Consider the following 24,850-nt stretch of genomic DNA (forward strand, 5'->3'; position numbering starts at 1 on the left):
AGGCTGATCATACACTGAATCATATTTGATTAACTGTTTCTGCCACGCAAAAATGTTCCATATTGAAGTAAAATAATCATAGTTTTGAGAGAGATACTTTATTGATCCCCGTAGGGAAATTACAGTCTGCATTTAATCCATCCTAGCTGTGTAGCTAGGAGCAGTGGGTAGCCGCCATGCAGCACCCGGGGACCAACTCCAGTTCATCTTGCCATGCCTTGCTCAGTGGCACAGACAGGAGTATTAACCCTAACATGCATATCTGTTTGATGGTGGGGGAAACTGGAGCACCCGGAGAAAACCCACTACAGACACGGGGAGAACATGCAAACTCCACACAGGATGACCTGGGATGACCCCCACGGTTGGACAACCCCAGGGTTCAAACCCAGGACCTTCTTGCTGTGAGGCGACAGTGCTAACCACTGCCCTGCTCATTTTGGCTTGGTAATTATGCGTTGCCTTTCACCAGTGATTATCTCTTGTGTGATAGTTACACAATGCTGTCATACAAGCTTGTCTTGGAAGTTCCTTCAACATCAGATATGTTTTAGATTACAAGAAGGCATTGTTGTTCGGTTGCTTGTAATGTTCAAGACATGATTTGGAATCCGATCAATAATCTTTTCTCTCTTGGTAATTTTTAGTAGCCGAGGGTAAAAGTGAATTGTACCTTGTTCTCTGTAACAGGTAGAGCAGCCAGGAGCTCACTATGGTGATGAGGAATCATCTCTCAAAGTTTCATGATCATGTCATGTATGATGCTACAAAACTTTATGTTTATAAAGAGGCGATGTTGGCCGCCATGAGAAAAGGAGAGAAAGGACTCGAGTGGAGAGGTAAATTAAGAATGAAGAGAAGATGGGAGGAGACGAATGAAAGAAGGGGTGATAAGAGAAAAGAGATAATATGAAAGCAGGGGGTCAGAATAGGCAGGCCAACGTAGGCTGAACTTGTTGGATGTAGCATCTCTGACAACGAAGTCAGTGAACTGTCTATTTACTGAGGAGTACTGGTATCTCAGAACGTTTTGGCCAGTTTTTTAGGACAACCCTGGAAGTTGGGTTCTTCAGAATCAGAAACACTTTGTCATTTCATTTCATGCACTTGCGCACATGAAATGAAACGAAACATAATTTCCCCCAGCCCACAGCAGTGCAACACAAAGACAAAAACACATATCCAAAAACTACAAGAACACATATATCCAAACTAACACGTGTATCTAAACTTAAAAAAACAAAAACAAAACACTGTCCAGGAGAACGAATGCCAACCGGGATGACTGCCAAAACTGTCAGTCTGCATGGGCTAGCAGTTAGCTTAGCCTGCCCCGCTTCCACATCCTGTCAGACTGCCCTCGGTGTTTCCTCTTCTGGCGCAGCTCCGGTCAGGGCCATGTTCCTTGGTCCCACAGGATGCAGCAGACTCCCTCAACTGATCCAACGCTAACTCTCCCAGCCAGACACTTTCGAAACCCCTCCCCGCACACCACATGACGACACTAACACAGTCAAGGCTAGGCAACGCCGTCACCAGACCACCCTTGGTGTTATCAGAACTGCCGGTCTGCATGGGCTAGCAGTTACCTTAGCTCGCCCCGCCCCCACGTCTTGTCAGACCGCCCTCGGTCTTACCTCTTCAGGTACAGCCCCAGGCAGGGCCGTGGTCCCTGGGCCCACAAGATGCAGCAGACCAAGCTCACCCAGCCCATCCAGCGCCAACTCTCCCAGCCATCAAACGAAGACAAACTTAGACGCAGACGTGGACAAAGATCCTGTATTGATGGTACTGGGTGAGGCCGCTTTAAATGTGAATTTGCGCTGCCAACTTCCCACACTGGAAGCGGGTGATTGTGGGTTTTTTGTTGGTTTTGATTTTGTGATCTTGTTGATTTTGGTGGACAAATTGCTTCCTAAGTTAAATTGAGAGCTGGTGATCATAGCCGTTCCCAGTCGTTTCAGTCATAAAGTCTTCGCACATAATTTTTCTCCACTAATATTGACCTTTGGTGCGCTCTCTCTCTCTCTCGCTCTCTCTCTCTCTCACACACACACACACACACACACACACACACACACACACACACACACAAGATGAAGTGGAGGTGACACTAGAGTGGCTCCTTTCGGAGGAGGAGGTTGACTGGTGTTAGCTGAAACTCTGATGTCACGCTCTCAACTCCAGCAGAAAGCAGCACTGCTAACACACACCATACAGTGTGCCTTATACACATGATGTCCGTGAACACTCTGATACAAAAACACAACAAAAAAAGCACAAATACATACCTACAAAAAGCACCTGAGGTAACACACAGAGATCCATGTGTACACACACACACACACACACACGTACATATACAGTAACAGAGAAGAGTTGCCCCAGCTCAGAATTACATGTGATATATGTGTGTGTGTGTGTGTTATGTGATTTGTGTTGTTGTTAATGTCCCCACCACCAACACAGCAGGCTTTAAATCACGTAACATGTGTAGGCGTGTCAGGAGGAAATGTGCTTTTTATGCCTCTGTTTTGTTTGAACAAGAATTGGGCCCCCGGATGGCCAGTGCTGCACGATGTGCGTGATTCTGTTGGAGCTCATTCAGGGATTAACTTCCAGGATTAGATTCCGACTCCTCTTCACAACTGGTAATGACTCCAGCAGGAAGGCCTTGTTTACAGTCGGCATTTTATGCAACTTTTATGCAGTTTGTATCAGGGTGTGAATTTACCGACATCGCATTTATGTCTTTCATTAAAATGTCACTCTATTAGCCAGATAGAAATCCAACTGCACTCCCCTGGTGCTTTCCTGTCCAATATTTTAATTATCTTTTCAGTCCATTGTAAACCTTGTATCAGCGGCGCCTTGAGAATTCTGCCGTATGATATTGCAGCGAATTCGGGGGGCAGCTCGGGACGCCGCATCCGGGACGCGAACCCCTGGCTCCCACACCGCAAGCGACAACGTTAACCAGTTAGCGATGTCTCCTGCGGTGCGGGATATCCGGGTTCGCATCCCGGCTGCGGCGGTTCCTGTGGCGGCCCCTGAATTCGCTACATTGGTGTCAGAAGTGGGATGGTGAGACCGTAAGGCCATCGGAAGCGTATGCGCCCAGAGGCGTGAAGGAGCTGATATGCTGGGACGTATCCACATCCAGCCAACTCCACCTGTCACCGTGATCGTTACATTATCCCACTTCTGACACCAGTGTGGCGGTCCCCTCCATCGGATGCGCTTCCGGAAGAGGGGAGGGGGGGGGTAATGTAACGATCACGGATGAATAGGCTCGGTAGCCCTTGGCTAACGGGTCGGATCCTTTAGTCGAGCGGTTAGCGACATCTCCCGGGAGATATGGGTTTGCGTCCCGGCTGCGGTGGTTCCTGTGTTTGCCCCCCGAATTCGCTACAATATGCGCAACAGTGATGCAACCAAACACCTTTCACTTTAGAATGACCAAGGTCGTCATTTTGACGGTTTTGGATTTTCAAAGTTTAATAATTTTATGGGGGGGGGGGGGTACAGACCTGCCGCTCCCTGGATGCCCCTAAAATTGCATATATTTGCATTACACGAGTTTTAGATCGATTGCACAAAAAAAGTAATGATAAGATCTTCCTAAAACGACCATGAGTCAAAGAGACGGCTCGTAATTTGCGCGTGATCGTGCGCGTCATGTGACTATTTATGACGTGTGTTGGTCGCATCATTTCTTTCTCGAACTTCATTGCTCTGTCCTAGAAACACACCAGCGTTCTCCGGTGCAGAGAAATAGTCTAAACTTGACTTTTGATTATTTCCGACATGTCTGGTTACAGACACCGTTACAGACGCTCCATGACTACCACCGACGTATTGCAGTATTAACAGGTGGTGGACAGCGGCCATTTTAAATTGTTTGAAAAATAGTATTAAAGTTGTCAAAATGTTAATTTTGTCAGTTAGTTTCATAACAGACATACTAACATATGTAATGCACTAATATCAATTGGGTATTTATCTTGACAGGATATAGAGTTTAAAAAACGTGCCGGTCATTTTGACCGCCCACGGTGGTTCTAGTAGTTTTTAAGTTCTGGTCGTTGTTTGGGACTGTTTCAATATTCATTTTCAGTCTTTTTTTTACATTTCACGTATTATAGGCCTTGTTACGTTTGTTAGATTAGCAATATGTGTTTTCCGTTGTGTTTTTCAGGTAATATTTTCACTTTTTCTACTTTGCTATTCAAGTTTGACCATGTCTCCTCTGAAGTTTAAATTGTTTAAAAATAGTATTATAGTCGTTAAAATGTTAATTTTGGTGTCAGTCATTTCGTAACAGACATACTAACATATGTGATGCATTAATATCTCAATTGGGTATTTATCTTGACAGAATATAGAGTTTAAAAACCGGCAGTCATGTTGACCACCCATGGCGGTTTTAGGTAGGTATGAAATCCTGGTTGTTCTGGTTTAAGTCTACAGCTTCAGGAACCTGTACTTTGTGTAGAGATGGCAGACCCTCCCAAAAATGGTCTTCACATTTGTGTCTTCTGCAAGCTGGTTGGAGGACCTGTCTCTGGTGCCTGTCGCGGTACAGAGGCAACAGTGGAAAAAGCTGTTTCATCTAGAAGTGCGTGTTCCACACTGAATGAAACAAGTACCGGAAAAACAACTTGGGCGTGGGAGCGACTGGTAGGGGAGGATAGCATTTGGCACTTTTAGTTACAGTGACTGGGTAACTAATCTCCAGATGTGTCGTATTTGAGTTGCAGTCAAACTCCAGCCATGGCCGGTTTGACCTGATGGAGCCCAGAGAAACATATGGACTATAGGCCTGTGGCTGCAATAGAGTTATCAACTCAGTCTCATAAATTTATCAACCATTAATTTTAGTGTTTAATATTATATAATTAAACTACTAAAATTGATGGAATAATCGAATTGCTGTCATTAACTCAGTCTCATGAATCAGTCTCATAACATTATTAACTATTAATTTTGATGTTCAATAGTTATAACTGAACCATTCAAGTTGATGAAATTATCAGTGTTGCTCCAATTAGTCTACTTTAATTGGCAGAGGATGGCTCTATTAAGTACTGTCATAAAACAGGCAGGACAATGACTTACTTCAAGGAAAATTAAACATCGTCTAATACTTATCAGTTATAATCAATAATTGCGCAGCAATGTAATGATCAAGGCACAAAGGGTAACAATATGATGGAGAGGAAACAGCAAATAGTTTGTGTGTGTGTGTGTTTGCACGCGCGCATGCATTTCTGAGGGTGATGTGATGCGTCTAGTGCAGCAGCGCAGTAGTTAGAGGGAGTTAGAGGGAAGCTGCATGCTTGTGTCCTGCCTGCTTTTCAGTCCTCTCGCTTACAGCTTGCGGCCACTGGCTAGCCCTTGAAAGAGGAAGCAGCCCAGTGCGTAAGCCTTCCCCTGCCAGTACATAGCCTATCCTTCACCAACACATCGGCCAAGCCTCATCGTGGCCACATATGGTAACTGGGCGCCTCGCAGCCACAGGCTTATTTGGTAGGGGATCCCAGAGCTGCAGTGGTCCCCAGAGGCTGTTCATGGCCAACCACTGCCCTGCTGCCTTGTGGGAACGCTATTGAGACAAAGGCTAGGTGAGAACACCCCAAGAGAAAAGCAACGTGTTTGGCGGTTCTTCGATAGTCTGGAGTTTCCAACAGCTTCCTGAAGTTATGATAGGTGACTGGCCGTCCTCGGTATAAGCCCTTGCCACCAGGAACAATCTGTCATGGTCAAGACAGTGCTACTGAGGACTGCACACCCCCTGTGGCACTCTAAAAACCTCCTTGCATAGGTCTCCACCTCTTGGCATGGTGTACAATATCTGGCCTTACATCCAGTTGAACTCTGGTGGCGTTGGGGTGTCTGGCAATGGGAGCAGGCGAGAATGGCCTAGGCACTCCTAGCCAGAGCCCTCCACATCAGCAGCATGGGGTATATGGTCACTAGCAGCTGGGATTGAGTGCCAGCTGCTTTCAGCAGACCCCTGTGTGACTAAATAGCCCTATTTAGGGACCACACTTTTCACCCCAATTGGGGAGGGGCCTAGAAAAGGTGGCCTAAAAATTGTCCACTCAACCAACCACCTCTTGGGTAGGTTACCGTGCCTACCGGGCATTCCAGCCTGCGGTAAAAACAATAAAATGATCCCATTCAAATTGGCAACATGGAATGTTAGGATTCTCCTTGATAATGATGGCAACAGACCACATTGAAGGACCACGCTGATTGCTGAGGAACTAATACGTTACAACGTAGACATCACTGCTCTCAGTGAAACCAGATTCCTGGGTGAAGTTTCCCTGAGAGAGGAATGAGGGGGGTACACTTTTTACTGTAGAGGCTATCCCCTCGGCAGACAACATCAGCATGGTGTTGGACTGGCAATCAAGAACAGCATTCTACCCAGCCTCACTGAAACACCTACCAGACTAAGTGAGAGGCTAATGACCCTCCATATCCCCGTAGCAAAGGCATGCTATGCCACTCTGTTAAATGCATATGCTCCAACACTACCATCTGACAATGGTGTGAAGGACAGCTTCTACCAGCAACTAGAATGAAAAGGGAACTGGTCACCTTCTCTTTCTGTAAAACTGCGTGGCTTGCAGGAAAGGTTACCAGTCATCACAGCTGGTTAGCAGATGAACAAGACTAGGCTGTCTTCCAATAAAACCGTGGCCGGCGGTAATGTGAAGACATGTGGTCCCTTGTTCTCATTGTTCTGCAGGACAGGGTATCCCTGAATGTGTGGTGTGCATGGTTCTACACAGGAGAGAGCAAATTTTGATTCCACCATGGTTTTAAGGGCGAAATCATGTCTCTGGATACAGTACATGTCCAATAATGTTACAGTGATGGGTGAAATAGTGGGTGGAGATCACCAGTGAGGTTGAGCAGGGAGTCATCAGTACTGTAGTTCACAGGCAGCCCTGGTCCCTTCAGGCCGCTATCCACCCAAATTATTGGCCTCTATCGGTACATTGTCTATGTACGCACTCCTTTCTCTTGGAATACACACCATGTGCAATGCACACAGCTGACAACACAGGGTAGAGAAAGACTGCCAAACAGACATGAGAGAAAATAGCAACACTGGTCATACGCATTTGTAGGATTTTGTAGAAGTGAGTGAATAAGTCAGTAATTCAGATAAGATTTGAGTAAATGCAGATAATTAAAATAATGTGTGGGAAAACCGTGAGAGGAGAGCAATAATTTCTTTCTTGCTAACGGAGATGTATTTTAATCTTCTTTTGGCTTGTTCCGTTTCTCAGGGGTCATCACAGAGGATTTTATAGTTTCCAATTGGTACCCTGTGAGGGCACAGGGCACAGCAACAGTGGCAGCTGTTGTTAACCTGGGCCTTGACCAATCCGGTATGGAGCCTCAAGCAATCCGGTATGGTCTTGTCAATCCGCATAATGATTTGGCAAACTTTTATGTTGGATGCCCTTCTTGACACAACTACTAACACTATGGACAGGGGAACATGTAAAGCACTGGATGCCATCCCAGTATTCATGGACGTGCGCCCATGCCTGTCGCTTTGCATTTTAATGAAAAGGTATAAATGCAATGTGGATAAACTTGGGGTAGCCTATCAATAAATATATGAAAGAAGCAGGACCTAGAACACCAACCCAGCATGCGCCAGAATGTCACTAACTAGGCAGCTCAAATATTGTTTAGTTAAATAGGTATATGAATTATATTTTTGACACAAACATTCGTTAATCAATGAATTCAAGAACAAAAACCAAAAATAAAAACAGCAGCAGGCACACTTTCAGGAGTAATAGCAAGTTGGCGTAAACAGGGCACATTATGTGCTAAATTGGTGCATATTCCCAAACAAATTTGTATTTAATCAAATTACCCCTAAACAAGTGGCAAACCAAGAGTTGTTGATGCACAGGGGCAGTTGCTCAGTTTTCCCAGTCTTTAATCCAGCCTTGATAATGAAGCTATGTGCCCCACCATTTTGGGGGACAGCTACATCATGTAACGTTGCACTTCTGGAAGAGTCTAGATTGTCGGGGAGATGGATTACATTACATTACATTACGCAGTCATATTTGTATAACATATGGCTAGAATGCAATCTCAGACCACCTCCCGAGGTGGTTTAAACTGTAATATCTCAATGGGTGCTTGTGTTTTTAAGCGAAAAAATCCTTATACAGATATAATCTAGATCAGAGATCTTCAACAGGGGGTCCGCGACCCCTGGGGGGGTCCTCAGAGTTACTGCAAGGGGTCTGCCAATTACTTGATCCCAAACTTTTTTTCTTCCAAATATATGTCCGAAAGAAACATTAATGTAAATACAACCTATAATAGGCAAAGATAAATCTTATTTGTTAAAAAAAAAAAATGAAAAAAATAATTCCAAAAACCATGTTCTATAAATATATATGAATCTGTCAATAATTGTTATTTTAATGGCTTAGCATTGTATACACCTTTAGAAAGTGCTTTTATACATGGCACTATAGGCCACCCTATAGTGCCATGTATGATTGTTGCCCAACATTATTGTTGGCACGGTTTAATAAGCAACACAATTTTATACGATCTGTAATAGGGGGCCCCTCCACCGTGTCTCTAACAGAAAAGGGGTCCTTGGCATGAAAAACGTTGAAGACCTCTGATCTAGATACTCGAGATGCATTAAACAAGTAGGTGCAAATGGGCTATTGAGGTAGAAAAGGGCTGTTCCAGCATTTTCTAACTATGGCCAGCTACGAGACTTATAAGTGCCTTTTGCAGTTTCAAGTTGCTGAGAGATCCAGTAAATGCAATACATGATTAAAATAATCCAATCATTTACATTCAGATATAATATGAAGACAGCAATTGTTGCCATTGTCATTATAGTAAATCATATAATGAGCATCTTATATCCCTGTGGCCTTAAATGCATTGGAGGAGTAATCGCAAGCCTTTTTAATTCTGTCCGGGGGATAAGGGTGGGCGGTGGAGGAGGGGGGCTGCAGGTTAGAGGTGATGTATTGGAAGCTGCTGTTATGGGCTGATGATGAGTTGAATAATGGTGAGGAGCTGAAAGGATTGCCAACCACTGCTATTCTGTGGCCCTTCGGATGAGGAAAAGAGGGGGAGAGAAATGGAGAGAGAGAGAGAGAGAGAGAGAGAGAGAGAGAGAGAGAGAGAGAGAGAGAGAGTGAGAGAGAGAGAGAGAGAGAGAGAGAGCGCGTCACAGTGGCTGTGCTCCTACTCGACAGCTGTGAGCCGTGCAGCTGATTTACTTTAGATTAGTCTGGACATGCGCCAACTAGGATTCAATCAGGCCACAATAAATGTGTTTTGGTGTGCTAAAAGCTAACTGCTGACTGACTGCTACAAGTCCAGCTCACTAGCTATCATGGAGGAACATTTTGGGGTTTCAAAGGTCCAGGATAGCTTTTGATTGTGACTAGAACCAAGATTCTGGACGGGAATACGAGGCATAATGTGTTTTTTCACTGCTTTGGATTTAAACTAAACCACTGGGATTATAAACACAGAAGGAAATCCTGTTTTTGCATTGTGAAAGGACGTGATTTTCAGTAGTCATGGCAACATGTGAGTATCGGATCTTTACAAAACGTACAGGATGATGCTGCCTACACATATGGGGCACATTTATACGACAAAGATTTAACCCTCTCACCGCTGGCGTAGGCGTCGTATCGTGCATCGTCTCACTGAATCTATGCCAGGAAGTTCAGCAGCACAATGTTTTCTTTTCTCACCTATAGGAGCAATTAATGAGAGTGGCGATGGGATGTTAGGGCATGGGTGTCTCTCCATAAATTGCCCCGACACGACTGCTTTCCACCCCTACTAAACGATGCTAAACAAAGTGATTTCTTTAGTGGATATTTTTCCAGTCTACGTGATGTTCATGAGAATGCTAATGCTGAAGATTTGCCCCCTGTGATTACAGTTTACATTAAAGTAATGGCTCCAATTGTATGTAGCCTTCTATCGCAGATAGGGAAAATCTCTCTAGTAAGAATGCACACTAGGATTCATTCTCTACTGGATCATCATTCTCAGGACTTTGGGTCAAGCGCACACAAATACTTTTTTTTATCCCCTGGATAGGAGATAAAAAAAAGTCATAAAAAGGAGCATGACAGCCATGAAAGATGAAACGAGACCTCTTGAGGTTTTACAGGTGTTTATAATAGCAGTGCAGGAAGCCATCTTTAGTGAATGCCTTTCTTTGCCGTGTTCACAGATAGTGGATCTGTGGAAGTGGTGTGCCATGTCTGTGAATGCTCAGTATTTAGTTTGCTGGAACTTGGAAGGGAATGGGGATGTGCATGAGCGAGAGAGAGAGAGAGAGAGAGAGAGAGAGAGAGAGAGAGAGAGATGCCTTGGCATTTTTGGAATTTCTGTCATTTTTCTTAAAGAGCCAAGGCCGGTGCACCATCAGAGGTGTACCTGTTATTCTGCTTTTTTATTGAATTTGTTGATTTCCAAAGTCATGCTGCTGCACTTAGTTTGCATAACATCTCCTCCTCTCGATCCTTGTAGGTAATGTGGGTATGCAACCTGTGTCGTAAGCAGCAGGAGATACTCACCAAATCAGGAGAATGGTTTTCAGGACCGGGGGCGCAGCCTGCGAGCTTAGGCGCCGCCCTGAAAGACCCGGCCGCGGGGGGTGAGGCCCCACGAGACAAGAAGCTTCTCCGCTCCAGGTCCCAGGCCCCTCGCTCCAGCACTAACGCCAACGTCGGGCAGCCAGACGGACCACAGCCCCCAACTGGGGCCCCTGCAGCCAAGGGTGCTGACAACATGCCAGCTTCACGCTCTCACAGTGAACCGCCTCGAGAAAAGTAAGATGAAAGATTTGCACATCGTTTGCTGATTCTGTAATGCACTGCTTTCATATGCATCAGTAGTTTACGGATGCCATTTTCTACTTGACATGACAATTTCTTTTTTTCTTTTTTTCATAATCACGATGCGATTGAATCTTAAGGTTGACCCTAGTGCTTAACATTTAAGGTTGACTTTTCAAATAACATTTGCTGACAACAGATCTAAGCAGGCCAACCCCAAAAGACCTTAATGTTTTCATTGGTTCTGAACAACCTTTTGTTCAATATTCATGGTTTTAGATGCATAGGAAAACTCAGATGTGGAGAGCAATTTGCATGTTGTATTGGTTGTTAATCCCTATGCTAAAAAAATAAAAATAAAAACAGTGACGCTCTGTCTGTCCTAGTCTGGCCAGTACAGAAGCTACGGCACAAGTTAAGTCATGCGAGGTTTTTGATTCAATACCATTGTTTTTATTTTTTCTAGTCAGCTAGGTAGATATCATGTTTTATCGTGTGTGTGTATATATGTATATATATATATATATATATATATATATATATATATATATATATAACTTTGTTAAAAGAAACACTCAACGGTAGGGAAAGTGCTCAACAAATAAGCAAAATAATCCAGTGAGTCAAGTAAATTCTTTATAAGACAGTACAAGCCTGTTTCATGCCATAAGCAATCATCAGCTGTCAATAAAGCTACTCAAGGAAAGGACATACCATCTACTGCCTCGTCATGCACATCACGTGCACAATGTCCAATGGGGAAGGGAGAGGTGCGACATTCAAAAATACGTGATCGCTAACGGTCCAATGGGGGGGTGGTATTTTTCTATTGGCATGATTTATTTATAATTACAAAACAAGTGCGTGTATCTATGTCTGCAACTGCTGTCTAGTTCATTCCTGTTGCTCAATGTGGACATTTCTGGTTTGCAAATGATAAAATATTTCTCAGTTAGACATAGACTGCATATTTTACTACTGGTTGAATATGTTTTGTTCTTTGAGAGGATTCTCCAGGTGGTTGAATAATTAATGTTTCTGTCCACCAATGACCAAATATAACGGCTTAAAGATGTTACATTCTTTGAACAGTTGTTTCTGAAGCTACACGTGTGTGCATTAAACCTCTTTTTGAATGTTCCCTCTGTTAGACCGACGTATGTCTCTATTTTGCTGTTGTCGTTTCTCATCACCGTAGCTTGGTAGATACCGTTTGTCTGGCATTTTCCTTCGACGGGGCATGAGTCATTCACACGGCAGTTGCAGTTGGGGGAGGCCGATTGTGATGTTGTGATATTATGTATTGTAGCGAATTCGGGGGGCAGCTCGGCCGGACGGTCACAGCTGGGATGTGAACTCAGATTTCCCACACCGCGGGCGACAACGTTAACCAGTGGACTAAAGGGTCTGACCCGTTAGCAAAGAGCTAACATGCCTACTTATCCGAGCACGTTACAGTATTAAAAGTTTTTTTTTCTTACATACATACATACAAACATATATATGTATATATATATATATATATATATATATATATATATATATATGTATATATATATATATATATATATATATATGTATATATATATGTATATATGTATATATATATGTATATATACACACACATACACAGGTACTGACTGGTACCCGTGGAAACAGAATATAATCTCTGTTTTAAATAGATAAAAGTGGAGCGACAGGAGACGTCAGTGTTTGTATCAATCAGGCTGTTCTCATGTTTATCATCCAGCGAAGCCATCTTTAACGAAGCAGACCCCCATACCAGGAAGCCTTACAAACATGTGGATATGATTTCAGACTTAAGTACAATCCACCACCAATTAGCGACAGCCAGCAACAACAACAAAAAAAAGCGCAGCAGAAGGCGGAACAACATCTGGTACAATCCTCCCTACAGTGACACCGTGGCCTCCAATATTGGAAAGCAAATTTTCAAGCTTTTGGATGAGTGCTTTACCCCAGACCACCAATTGAGGAAAATATTCAACAGAAACACTGTCAAAATGAGCTACAGCTGCATGCCAAATGTTCAGCAGGTTATTTCATCCCACAACACAAGCATCATGGTCAAGGCACAGACCCCCTCGTTGCAACCAAGCACCTCCAACTGCAAATGCCGTGTTACGACATTGTGTCCTCTAGAAGGAAAATGCCAGTCATCGACAAGAGAAGCGACAAGCGACAAGAGAAGATAACTACAATGTGGACACTTATGTGGGATTAACAGAGGGCCCTTTTAAAATGAGGTTTAACGCCCATATGAGTCGCTTCAGAAATGAGCTGCAAAAAATGCAATAGCCTTAAGCCGCCACATTTGGTCATTGGTGGACAAGAATATCAGTAATTCTGTCTCATGGAAAATCCTTGCAAAGAGTAGTGCATATTCAGTTAGGGGTAAAATATGTAACCTGTGCTTGGCAGAAAAGTATTTTATTATTTGCAGACCTGATATGTCCACCTTGAATAATAGAAACGAATTGGCCACCAGTTGTAGACACCGAAAAAAAAATCTCCTTTGTAACTATAAGTAAAACGTCTTTATTATTCTCCCCCCATTAGATGATACACATATGACATTTATTAGTTTTTTTTTTAAATATTTTGTAAAAACTGTTTTTTAAATATTTTAACTGCCTGTCCTTCCAACTGTGCTCTAACACCACTCCAATATATAATTCACATAAAGTACTACTACTACTTTCGGCTGCTCCCGTTAGGGGTCGCCACAGCGGATCATCCCTTTCCATTTCTTCCTGTCTTCTGCGTCTTCCTCTGTCACACCAGCCACCTGCATGTCTTCCCTCACTACATCCATAAACCTCCTCTTTGGCCTTCCTCTTCTCCTCTTCCCTGGCAGCTCCATATTCAGCATCCTTCTCCCAATATACTCAGCATCTCTCCTCCACACATGTCCAAGCCATCTCAATCTTGCCTCTCTTGCTTTGTCTCCAAACCGTCCAACCTGAGCGATCCCTCTAATATAATCGTTCCTAATCCTGTCCTTCTTCGTTACTCCCAGTGAAAATCTTAGCATCTTCAACTCTGCCACCTCCAGCTCCGCCTTCTGTCTTTTCGTCAGTGCCACTGTCTCCAAACCATATAACATAGCTGGTCTCACAACCATCTTGTAAACTTTCCCTTTAACTCTTGCTGATACCCTTCTGTCGCAAATCACTCCTGACACTCTTCTCCACCCACTCCAACCTGCCTGCACTCTCTTTTTCACCTCTCTTCTGCACTCCCCGTTACTTTGGACAGTTGACCCCAAGTATTTAAACTCAAATGCCTTTGTCACCTCCACTCCTTGCATCCTGACCATTCCACTGTCCTCCTTCTCATTCACGCATAGGTATTCCGTCTTGCTCCTTCTGACTTTCATTCCTCTTCTCTCCAGTGCATACCTCCACCTCTCCAGGCTCTCCTCGACCTGCACCCTACTCTCGCTACAGATCACAATGTCATCCGCGAACATCATCGTCCATAGAGACTCCTGCCTGATCTTGTCCGTCAACCTGTCCATCACCATTGCAAACAAGAAAGGGCTAAGAGCCGATCCTTGATGTAATCCCACCTCCACCTTGAACCCATCTGTCATTCCAACCGCACACCTCACCATTGTCACACTTCCCTCATACGTATCCTGCACCACTCCTACATACTTCTCTGCAACTCCTGACTTCCTCATACAATACCACACCTCCTTTCTCGGCACTCTGTCATAAGCTTTCTCTAAATCTACAAAGACACAATGCAACTCTTTCTGGCCTTCTCTATACTTCTCAATCAACATTCTCAAAGCAAACATCGCATCTGTGGTGCTCTTTCGTGGCATGAAACCATACTGCTGCTCGCTGATCGTCACCTCTCCTCTTAACCTAGCTTCTATTACTCTTTCCCAAATCTTCATGCTGTGGCTGATCAACTTTATACCTCTGTAGTTGTTACAGTTCTGCACATTGCCCTTGTTCTTGAAAATCGGTACCAGTATGCTTCTTCTCCACTCCTCAGGCATCCTCTCACTTTCCAGGATTGTGTTAAACAATCTAGTTAAAAACTCCACTGCCATCTCTCCTAAACATCTCCATGCCTCCACAGGTATGTCATCAGGACCAACTGCCTTTCCACTCTTCATCCTCTTCATAGCTGCCCTCACTTCCTCCTTGCTAATCCGCTGAACTTCCTGATTCACTATCCCTACATCATCCAACCTTCTCTCTCTCTCATTTTCTTCATTCATCAGCCCCTCAAAGTACTCCTTCCACCTTCTTAGCACACTCTCCTCGCTTGTCAGCACATTTCCATCTCTATCCTTGATCGCCCTAACTTGCTGCACATCCTTTGCAGCTTGGTCCCTCTGTCTAGCCAATCGGTACAAGTCCTTTTCTCCTTCCTTAGTGTCTAATCTGTCATACAACTCACCATACGCCTTTTCCTTTGCCTTTGCCACCTCTCTCTTTGCTTTACGCTGCATCTCCTTGTACTCCTGTCTACTTTCTTCATCTCTCTTACTATCCCACTTCTTCTTTGCCAACCTTTTCCTCTGTATAATTTGCTGTACTTCCTCATTCCACCACCAAGTCTCCTTGTCTTCCTTCCTCTGTCCTGATGACATACCAAGTACCTTCCTAGCTGTCTCCCTCACTATTTCTGCAGTGGTTTTCCAGCCATCTGGCAACTCTTCACTACCACCCAGTGCCTGTCTTAACTCCTGCCTGAACTCCACACAACAGTCTTCCTTCTTCAACTTCCACCATTTGATCTTCGGCTGTGTCTTCACTCGCTTCCTCTTCTTGGTCTCTAAAGTCATCCTACAGACCACCATCCGATGCTGCCTAGCTACGTTCTCCCCTGTCACCACCTTGCAGTCTCCAATCCCTTTTAGATGGCGCCTTCTACATAAGATATAGTCCACCTGTGTGCACTTTCCTCCACTCTTGTATGTCACCCTGTGTTCCTCCCTCTTCTTGAAATATGTATTCACCACAGCCATTTCCATCCTTTTCGCAAAATCCACCACCATCTGTCCTTCCACATTTCTCTTCTTGACTCCATACCTTCCCATCACCTCCTCATCACCTCTGTTCCCTTCACCAACATGTCCATTGAAGTCGGCTCCAATCACCACTCTCTCCTCCTTGGGTACCCTCTCCACCATGTCGTCCAACTCATTCCAGAATTCTTCTTTTTCATCCATCTCACACCCAACTTGCGGGGCATATGCGCTGATAACATTCAGCAATAAACCTTCAATTTCCAGCTTCATACTCATCACTCTGTCTGACACTCTCTTCACCTCCAGCACGCTCTTGACATACTCTTCCTTCAGAATTACCCCTACCCCTTTACTCCTCCCATTCACACCATGGTAGAAGAGTTTGAAGCCACCTCCGATACTCCTGGCCTTACTCCCCTTCCACCTGGTCTCTTGCACACACAGTATGCCTACCTTTCATAATTCACATAAAGTATCTTGTTATATTTCTAATGTACGCCATTTCAACAGTGCCTTAGCCCCTAAATGCTTTTCAAATCAAACCCCAGTCCCATTGGTTGTAATGTTTTCTACCCCTCCATTGGTTGCTGGGCATCATAAGTGCCTACCCCATTGGTTGTTATAATTTGAATGTTTCCCCATCTGATTGGTCGCTGTCTAACCGAAATTAGGGGCGTGATGCTGGACAACGTAAACTCTATGATTCTTTGTGAAAAAATCATTAGCAGCTGATGAGTGCGAGATGCACAAAACAGGCCTGTACTGCAATGTATTAAAATCTTTTTTCCTGTATCCGTGTTGATATATATTATATATATATATATATATATATATATATATATATATGCAGAAGCTTACCGTGGGGTTTCAGTCAGGGCCTTCAGTAACAACTGCACCCCCCCCCCACACACACACACACACATTTTTCTCATATGGGTGCCAATACAGCCACATACAAAATACACGATCACGCACTATATGCACTACTGGATAAAAAACAATAAGACAGCTGATCTGCAACAACCATCATCATCGGCGGACACTCGAAGCAAGTATGACTGTCTTCTATGTTGGGTTGTCTACTTGTGGGTCTTCAGATGTCTGTAGAGGCTGATCCATGATCCACATACTTTGGTCCAGTGTGGACAGGGGAAAGTGGTGGTGGTTGGTGGTGGTGCTTGAGCCTTTTTCTATCTCTTCTGGCAGTGCTGACATTTTCTCTCTGTGGCACAGTGATGTTCCATTTCATGACGTGTAGCCTCTTCCTGCATGGATTTCTTCCAGGAGCTCCTTTCCAGTGCAACGTGTTCCCAGTTTCTCGATGTGATGTTGAATTTCTTCAGACTGGTCTCGATATTTTCCTTGAACCATTTTTTCTTCCCCTGCTGGGAGCTCGCTATCTTCCTTCAGCTGGGAGTACAGGATCTGTTTGGGGAGATGTGTGTTTGACATGCAGATGACATGGCCTGTTCATTGGAGTTGGTGCTGCATTATTGTGGTGGTGACGCTAGTCATTTTGGCTTCTTCCACAATGCCAATGTTGGTGCATCTGTCCTTCAAGCTGTCTGCTGATCCTCAGGATCTTTTGTAAGGATCTTTGTTGGTACTGTTCCAGGGCTCTTAGGTGCCTGCTATAGGTGGTCCATGACTTTGCTCCATACAGCAGGGAGGGGAGAACTACAGCTCTATATACCAGGAGTTTATTTGGGCCTTTAGGTCTCGGTCTTCAAGAGACCCTTTTCCTGAGTCTGGCATAAGCACCATTGGCACAACTGAGGCGACTGTTGACCTCAAGAGTCGATGTAAGCTTTTGAACAGAGGAGGCTGCCGAGGTATGGGAAGTGATCAACGTTTTCAAGAATTTTGTTGTCCACTTTTAAGGTTGGTTGGGTAGATGGCTGGTGGGGTGGAGGTTGATATAGGACCTGGGTTTTCTTGATGTTTAATGCTAGACCTAGGGCTCTGTATACCTTAGCAAAGGCATTCAGAATGTCCTGGGGGTCTTCTGCAGCGTGTACTGTGATGGCATTGTCATCTGCATACTGAAGCTCCATGATGGTGGTGATGCAAACTTTGCTCTTGGCCTTGAATCTATTCAGTTTGAACAGCCTGCCATCAGTTCTGTATAGGATTGGGATCTCCCATGGCAATGAGGTGGAGTATGGCAGCAATAACGATAGAAAACAGTGTGGGTGCGATGATGCATCCCTCTTTGACCCCTGTTTCCATAGTGAAGAGCTCTGACTTAGAGCTGCTGTTGTTGAGCACTGTGACTGACATGCTGTCATGTAGAAGCCTCAATATTCTGATGTATTTGTCAGGGCAGCCATATCTTGATAGTATGCTCCACAGAACCTGGTGGTCTACTGAGTCAAAGGCCTTTGTCAGGTCTATGAAAGCCATTACAAAGGCTGCCTTTGTTCACGGCATTTTTCCTGGAGTTGGCGTGCTGTAAATATCATGTCTGCTGTACCTCTGGATGGGTGGAAGCCACACTGAGATTCTGGGAATACTTCCTCAGCCAGTGGTAGCAGTCGGTTTGTGAGGATGTGAGCGAGGGTTTTGCCTGTTGTTGACAGGAGTGAGATGCCCCTGTAGTTTCCACATTCCGCCTTGTCCCCTTTCTTGAATATGGCCGCCATTAGAGCATCCCTGAGCTCTGAGGGAAGTTCTGTTTTTTCCCAGACTTTGAAGAGGGCATGATTGTGGTACAGGAGCTCTGGTCAACCTTCCTTTAAGATCTCAGCTGGCATCCCATATGGACCGGTGGCATTGTTCTTAAGGCTCCTGATGGCACCTTGAACCTCTGTCATAGTGGGAGGTTCCCCAGTGTCTCCTCTGATGGGACCCTGGGAATGTGGCTGGCAATGTCTGGTTCAGCTATGCTGTTGCAATTGAGGAGTTCCTAAAGTACTCCTTCCATCAGGCATTAATGGACTTGTTGTCCTTCAGCAGCTCCTGCCCATTGTTTGAGCGCAGGGGGCGTAATCCGTGGTTGCTTGGATCATAGACAGCCTTAGTAGCGCTGAAAAAGCCTCTGGTGTCACCCAAGTCTGCCAGTCACTGGATTTCCAGAACCTTTTCTGTATACCAAGAGTTCCTATGCTCCCTCACCCATCTCTGGATGTCCACCTTGGCTCTGGAGTGAGCCACTCTTTTAGCCTTGCAGGTTACATCATTTTGCCAGGCATGAAAGGCTTTCCTTTTCTTGGAGATGAGCTGTTCTATCTCTGTGTCATTCTCATCAAACCATTCCTGTTTTTTTCATCACTGCGGTCCCTGGTTCATACAATGACTGTTTGGAGCTGGGGTGTCTCCAAGATGCCTTACATTTGTTTTTCTGGTGAAACAGTGTGTTAGTGATGGTAAGGTTGTACTGAGCACATTTGCTAAGAATCAGAAATCCATTGGAGTTGATGTTCCCGATGTTTTCCTTTCCTATAATGCCCTTCCAGAGGTGTTGATCACAGCCGACCCTGGTGTTGAAGACAATAATCTTATCCTCCTTGGGGATTCTTGACAGTGTCTTGTCTAAGCAGGTGTAGAAGGTCAGCATTTGTTTCCCTGTCTGTTTTATCAGATATATATGTCATAACTTTTCATTTCTAAATTTCCTTGTTACACTTGTGGTGACTGTCATCCTCTTGGAGAGGCAATGCTGACTGGTTGTTTAGCTGACCAAACATGCAGAAGAAGAGACCAGTGGCAGCTATAAATGTATAAAAAAAAGTCCTGTGCTCTTGTCATCCCACAGATCATCCAAAGGACAGAGTTATTATAAGCTGGTCCTGATAATTAATAAAAATTGCCTTTGCAGGTGGAGAATCTGAACTCCACTTGCAGATTAACTCTGTCTGGGACACAACTGGCATGCAAATTCTCTGTGTTGTATGCCAAGCCTGCTAACAGCACAGGTTAAAAAAAGTTGGTATCATATTTGTTTAACTAAGATAACTTTACATAACAAAGGTAGGGACTCTGTATAGGACATCCCCAGTCATTATCCATACCATTTTATATGTCATTTGTTTCATAATGTCTGCTGTTTGCTGATTTTCCATCACCATGGTCTTATGGAAATGACACACACAAGGCATACATTTGTGCTTGTAATAACTGTAATAAAAGTCTGGTGGTTAGTTATCCTGATCCAGTTCTTGTCTTTTCCAGGAGAAGACCTGTGTCTCTGCATGAGCAAAATGGTAAAGCAAGCATGGGACGCGGAAGTGGCCGGAGGCCGCCGGGGAAGGTGCCATCTCAGTCTTCCCTGGATGGCACTGGGGAAAGAGGAGGAGAGAGAAGAGGAGGTGACAGCCGAAGGCTGGAGAAGATCCGTTCCCAGGACTACGAGGATGGGGATGAAGACATGATACGGTCAGAAAAGCACCGGAGACGACCAGAGGAGGAGGAACGCGAACGGGAGCAGAGGGAGCGCCAGCGCCGTGAAGAAGAATTTCAGACGCGTTACCGTAGTGACCCCAACCTGGCGCGCTACCCAGTCAAGCCACAGAAAGAGGAGCAAGAAATGCGCATGCATGCTAAGGTGTCCAAGGTCCGCCACGAACGACGCCATAGTGACCTGGCAATCAACGAGGTTGGGCTGGGGCCCAATGAAGGTGGAGGAAGCAATGCAGGGGAAGTGCCTGAAAACCGTCTAGGCAGGAGGGGGGGCAGTGGGGAGGTAGATCGTAAGACTGTCTTGGATAATCACCGAACTTACTCTGTAGACAGGACAGTGGGAGGTGGCGGGGGAACTCCATCAGTCGGAAGTGGACCAAGATTAGGGTCTCGCCCTGGAGGTCCAGATCCTCCAGACTGGGGTCCGAATAAGGGCCGGCTAGAGACCAGCATGACCGGGACAGCGAGAGATAAAGGAAGGGAGGGCCTGCTGAGAAAGGATTCACAGAGCTCGGACCAGTCGGAGTCTTTGCGGCCGCCCCCTCCACGGCCCTACAAGAGCAAGCGTGCTGTAAACAAGAGGCAGATGTCCATCAGCAGCTCAGAGGAGGAGGGTGGCTCCACGCCGGAGTACACCAGCTGTGAGGACGTTGACATGGAGAGTGTCAGCGAGAAAGGTCAGTCAGGCAGCTGTGCTTACTCCAATTTGTTCTACCTTCATTACCTTGCACTGTTTTTGCTTTTATCAATTCCATTGCATATGACAATTTTTACTTGTCATGTTTTGCTGTTATTTGTCAGCTAGCCTTTTGGCCTCAGCTCTGTTTTCTTACTCACTGGTTCTTGTTTAGCTGCTGTAGCCCTCATTTGGTTCACATGTCTGTCCTTGTTGTCCATACCTTTCCATGGTCAGCTTCATTTTCAGTTACAACACTCCGTGATGTTGTTTCAAATACTGCTGCGAATACACTGATTGACAGTAAAAAAAAAAAGGGGTTAATCGGTTGACTATTTCAATGATATATCAATATTAACATCTGTATTAATAATGACTGACTTCTTTTAAAAATAGTTGTTGAAAATTATCCTGCTGCTCTCTGGAAAGTAACGAGGAATGATTTAAACTTTATCAAAATTTATCAAAACAATGATCAGAACTCATGGGCCAAATTAATTTACATAGTGATGTTTTGAATTTTCAAATAAACCTTAAAAATTGACTCCTCATTGCAGATTTTATTAATTATTGCTCCTGTTACCTGCATTTCAAGTATTCTTGGTGCTTGAACCAAAAGGATGTACAAAGCCTTTTTGGGCATTTAGGGTATTCAACCACAAATTTTGCTATTCTAATAAGTGATAAAATGAACGTAGCAACTAGCATGCACTGCAGTACTTTCTGCTGTGATATCTATGTGTCATCTACACCTCTGTACTGTGGCTAGGACAACCCTGACTTATTTGGAAAAGTCCTTTTGATTTAGGCCAGCAGATTTGTGGAATTAGGTCAGTGGCTCGCTCGCTGCATAACGTTGTCGAAACAGCCAGCTGTATCAGTCAACCAGCCGTGGATCATCAGCTAAGATAGAATCTGGTGTAGGATGTATGCTGCACGTTCATTTTTCTCTCCCTTTGTTGCACTTGCTAAATCCTTCACACCTGTGGCTTAGCGGCTCCCCATGGTGCTACCTAAAACAAGCTAGGCTACGCTAAGATAAAGTCTCAGATTTGAACAGGAGGCGCTAGGTAGAGATAGCCAGTCTCTATCAGCTTATCTCTTTCACTGGTAACAGAGGGGGCCTGTTCCAGATGTTTTAATCCAGATTATTATTACTGAGCGACTGGTAATGGGTAGATGGGTAGATTGGGGGTGATTAGCTGTTTTAAACAACTAGCTGGGTTATAATTTATTTTTAGCTACACTGCCACAATCATTGTTCAAAACTTATATTTTGAACAATAATTGATAGTATCCAAACATGACGATAGGTGAGATATAAGACAGTAAATGGCAAGTTTAATTATGTCTAGTTGTTGTGCCTACAAGAAGACATGGCAGAATAAGCCTGAAAAATACCTTTACCAAAAGTTAAAGCAACTATAGTCAATACTTGAAGTCAACCATGAACATGGAGGATTCTTGCGAAGATCTCTCAGATTTAGAGAACTCAAACACCACTTTAATTACCATGTATCACCACATTTAGTCCCATGAAAATACAATTTTAGGATTTCAACTTTAGGCTGAATGAGTTTACAGGGGTGGCCAGTTTCTCCAGTTGGAGCTCTCGTCGCCCAGGGGCTTTTACTTGACATGGAGGAGGTAAAGTAAAGCGAGGTGATGATAATGCTGAAGGAATGGAAGAGAAATGTGTTGAGGCATAGAGTGCTTCCACACATTGTGTGCAATGTTTGGTGTGTGTGTGTGTGTGTGTGTGTGTGTGTGTGTGTTCAGGAATGTTCCATGACGTTCTTCTCTTGGTGAAACGCAGCTGAGCAGTTCACAACTTCAGAATCAACAGGCAACACACAAAAACCACGCAGTCCGATATTTGTCCATGCTCACAAAGTAGATATTGTAGTACCACTGTAGACTACGTCCTTTTTCAACACTCACTAATGCAGGCTATATGGCACAGAGTTTTTAGCTTCAGCTTTGCAGATTTCCGAGCTTCAAACAGCGGTTCATACGAAAATAATGCACCCAACAAGTTTCTGTATGACCACTCCGATAAACTGGTTCAAAATGCTTTTACCAATGCCGCTATTGTAAACCATTTTAGTTTCCAAAACCAAATTAGTCTGAAACAAATCTCTCACTTACAGATCACCACTCTTTCATGCATGTCAACAAATCAGATTGCCAGCCCACTTAAATTACTAAAGATATATTACAACTAAAACATTAGAATTGCATGTTGTGATTTCAAAAGAAACAAAGCTACAAAAAAAATCTCATCCCACCAATCGGCACCATGCAAATCAAAACAGAGCTGAATTCTGCAACTTTTATCCATTAATTAGTTGTCTTATCCATCTTACTGATGTTGCATGATACGAATGGGCATATTTACCGGGGTTGGAGACATTAGTCTTCATGTTGTGTAGCCCTGTATGTGACCCCATCTCCTCGTAATGGTTCTGTTACTCTTAGATGGGGTCACATAAGCTTACGGACATGAGGAATAAATCAAAAGGTAACTTTTCACCTGTTTTCAATTAGCTATTGCATCTTTGAATGCAATGTGGGCTGTAGGGTGGCGCAGTGGTTAGCGCGGTCGCCTCACAGCAAGAAGGTCCTGGGTTCGAGCCCCGGGTTAGTCCAACCTTGGTGGGTTGTCCTGGGTCATCCTCTGTGTGGAGTGTGCATATGCTCCCCATGTCTGCGTGGGTTTCGTCCGGGGGCTCCGGTTTCCTCCCACAGTCCAAAGACATGTAGGTCAGGTGAATCGCCCGTACTAAATTGTCCCTAGTTATGAATGTGTGTGTGTATGTCGGCCCTGTGATGGCCTGGCGGCCTGTCCAGAGTGTCTCCCCGCCTGCCGCCAAGTGACTGCTGGCATAGGCTCCAGCATCCCCATGACCCTGAGAGCAGGATGAGTGGTTCAGATAATGGCGGCAACCTCTTTGCCATTGCATTGTGTGTTAAAATCCTTGAATGCACACTTTGTTGTGGATTATCACACTTTTACCGTGATCATTTATCAAAGAAATTAAATAAAAGCATTCCCTTATTTATTTATTTATTTTTGTTGTTGAACATTTTAGACACAGAATTAAAAGGTTATGAAGCAAAAACTAGCTTTTAAGCTAACTGTGAATGTTTACTATGGTTACATACAGGGTTCATGCACTCTTTCACCAATGATTTTCAATGACTTTTCGATGACTTCTCCACAACCTTTAAGTGAGTTTCCATTACCAAAAAAATTACTTCATTGTTCACTGAAAATTATTTATTGTAGCACCAAGTAAAATTAGATCTGCATTTCATACATGTGGTGCCTCTCTAAAACAAATCTTTGGAGTGTATTTCCTTGTATTCACTTTTAACAAAATAACTACATAATACTTATATCTGAAATGAAATAAAACAATTCTCCCTAAAACTAGAGATGGAATATGTGTCACTCAATAGTGTGAAATAAATTGTAAACAGTTTCACAGCAAATATAAACACAAGTAATAAAACTCACACTAAATAAATCTCTCTTGCGATGCTGTTGGAGATCATCACTTTTGTGATGAACAGAGGATCCTTGGAACTGTTCTTCACGGCCTCAAAAGACTTAACCTTAGGATCTGGTAGATCACCCTTCCGCACCATCTCCACATAGGTTGTCATGTGGGGCCAAAGCTTCAAAGCTCGGTCAGACACACCAACATTTTCAAGCCAATGGTGTCTGTAGAACTTGAGCATCATGGTGCTGCATCCAGTGACGGTGACAAAGTCCTCATGATGAGCGGGACAATCACGGAAAAGCCAGTATAGGCTCAAGAGTGTATGTTCAATGTCCCAGCCAGTAGCTTTGCATCCCTCTCTGAAAGCGCTGCA

At 44.2% G+C, this 24,850-nt stretch overlaps 1 protein-coding gene across 1 annotated transcript in view; it reads left to right on the top strand.

The window, feature by feature from the left end:
- rims1b (regulating synaptic membrane exocytosis 1b) overlaps positions 1-24,850 on the top strand; it is a 155,207-nt gene that overhangs the window by 55,390 nt on the left and 74,967 nt on the right. The window contains exons 4-5 of the mRNA XM_056280117.1: positions 10,576-10,877; positions 20,068-20,972. Of these exons, the coding sequence (XP_056136092.1) occupies positions 10,576-10,877; positions 20,068-20,972 (1,207 nt within the window). The remainder of the gene's footprint in view (positions 1-10,575; positions 10,878-20,067; positions 20,973-24,850) is intronic.

Source organism: Lampris incognitus, chromosome 5, assembly GCF_029633865.1.
Source record: "Lampris incognitus isolate fLamInc1 chromosome 5, fLamInc1.hap2, whole genome shotgun sequence".
In the NCBI taxonomy this organism is placed as follows: Eukaryota; Metazoa; Chordata; class Actinopteri; order Lampriformes; family Lampridae; genus Lampris; species Lampris incognitus.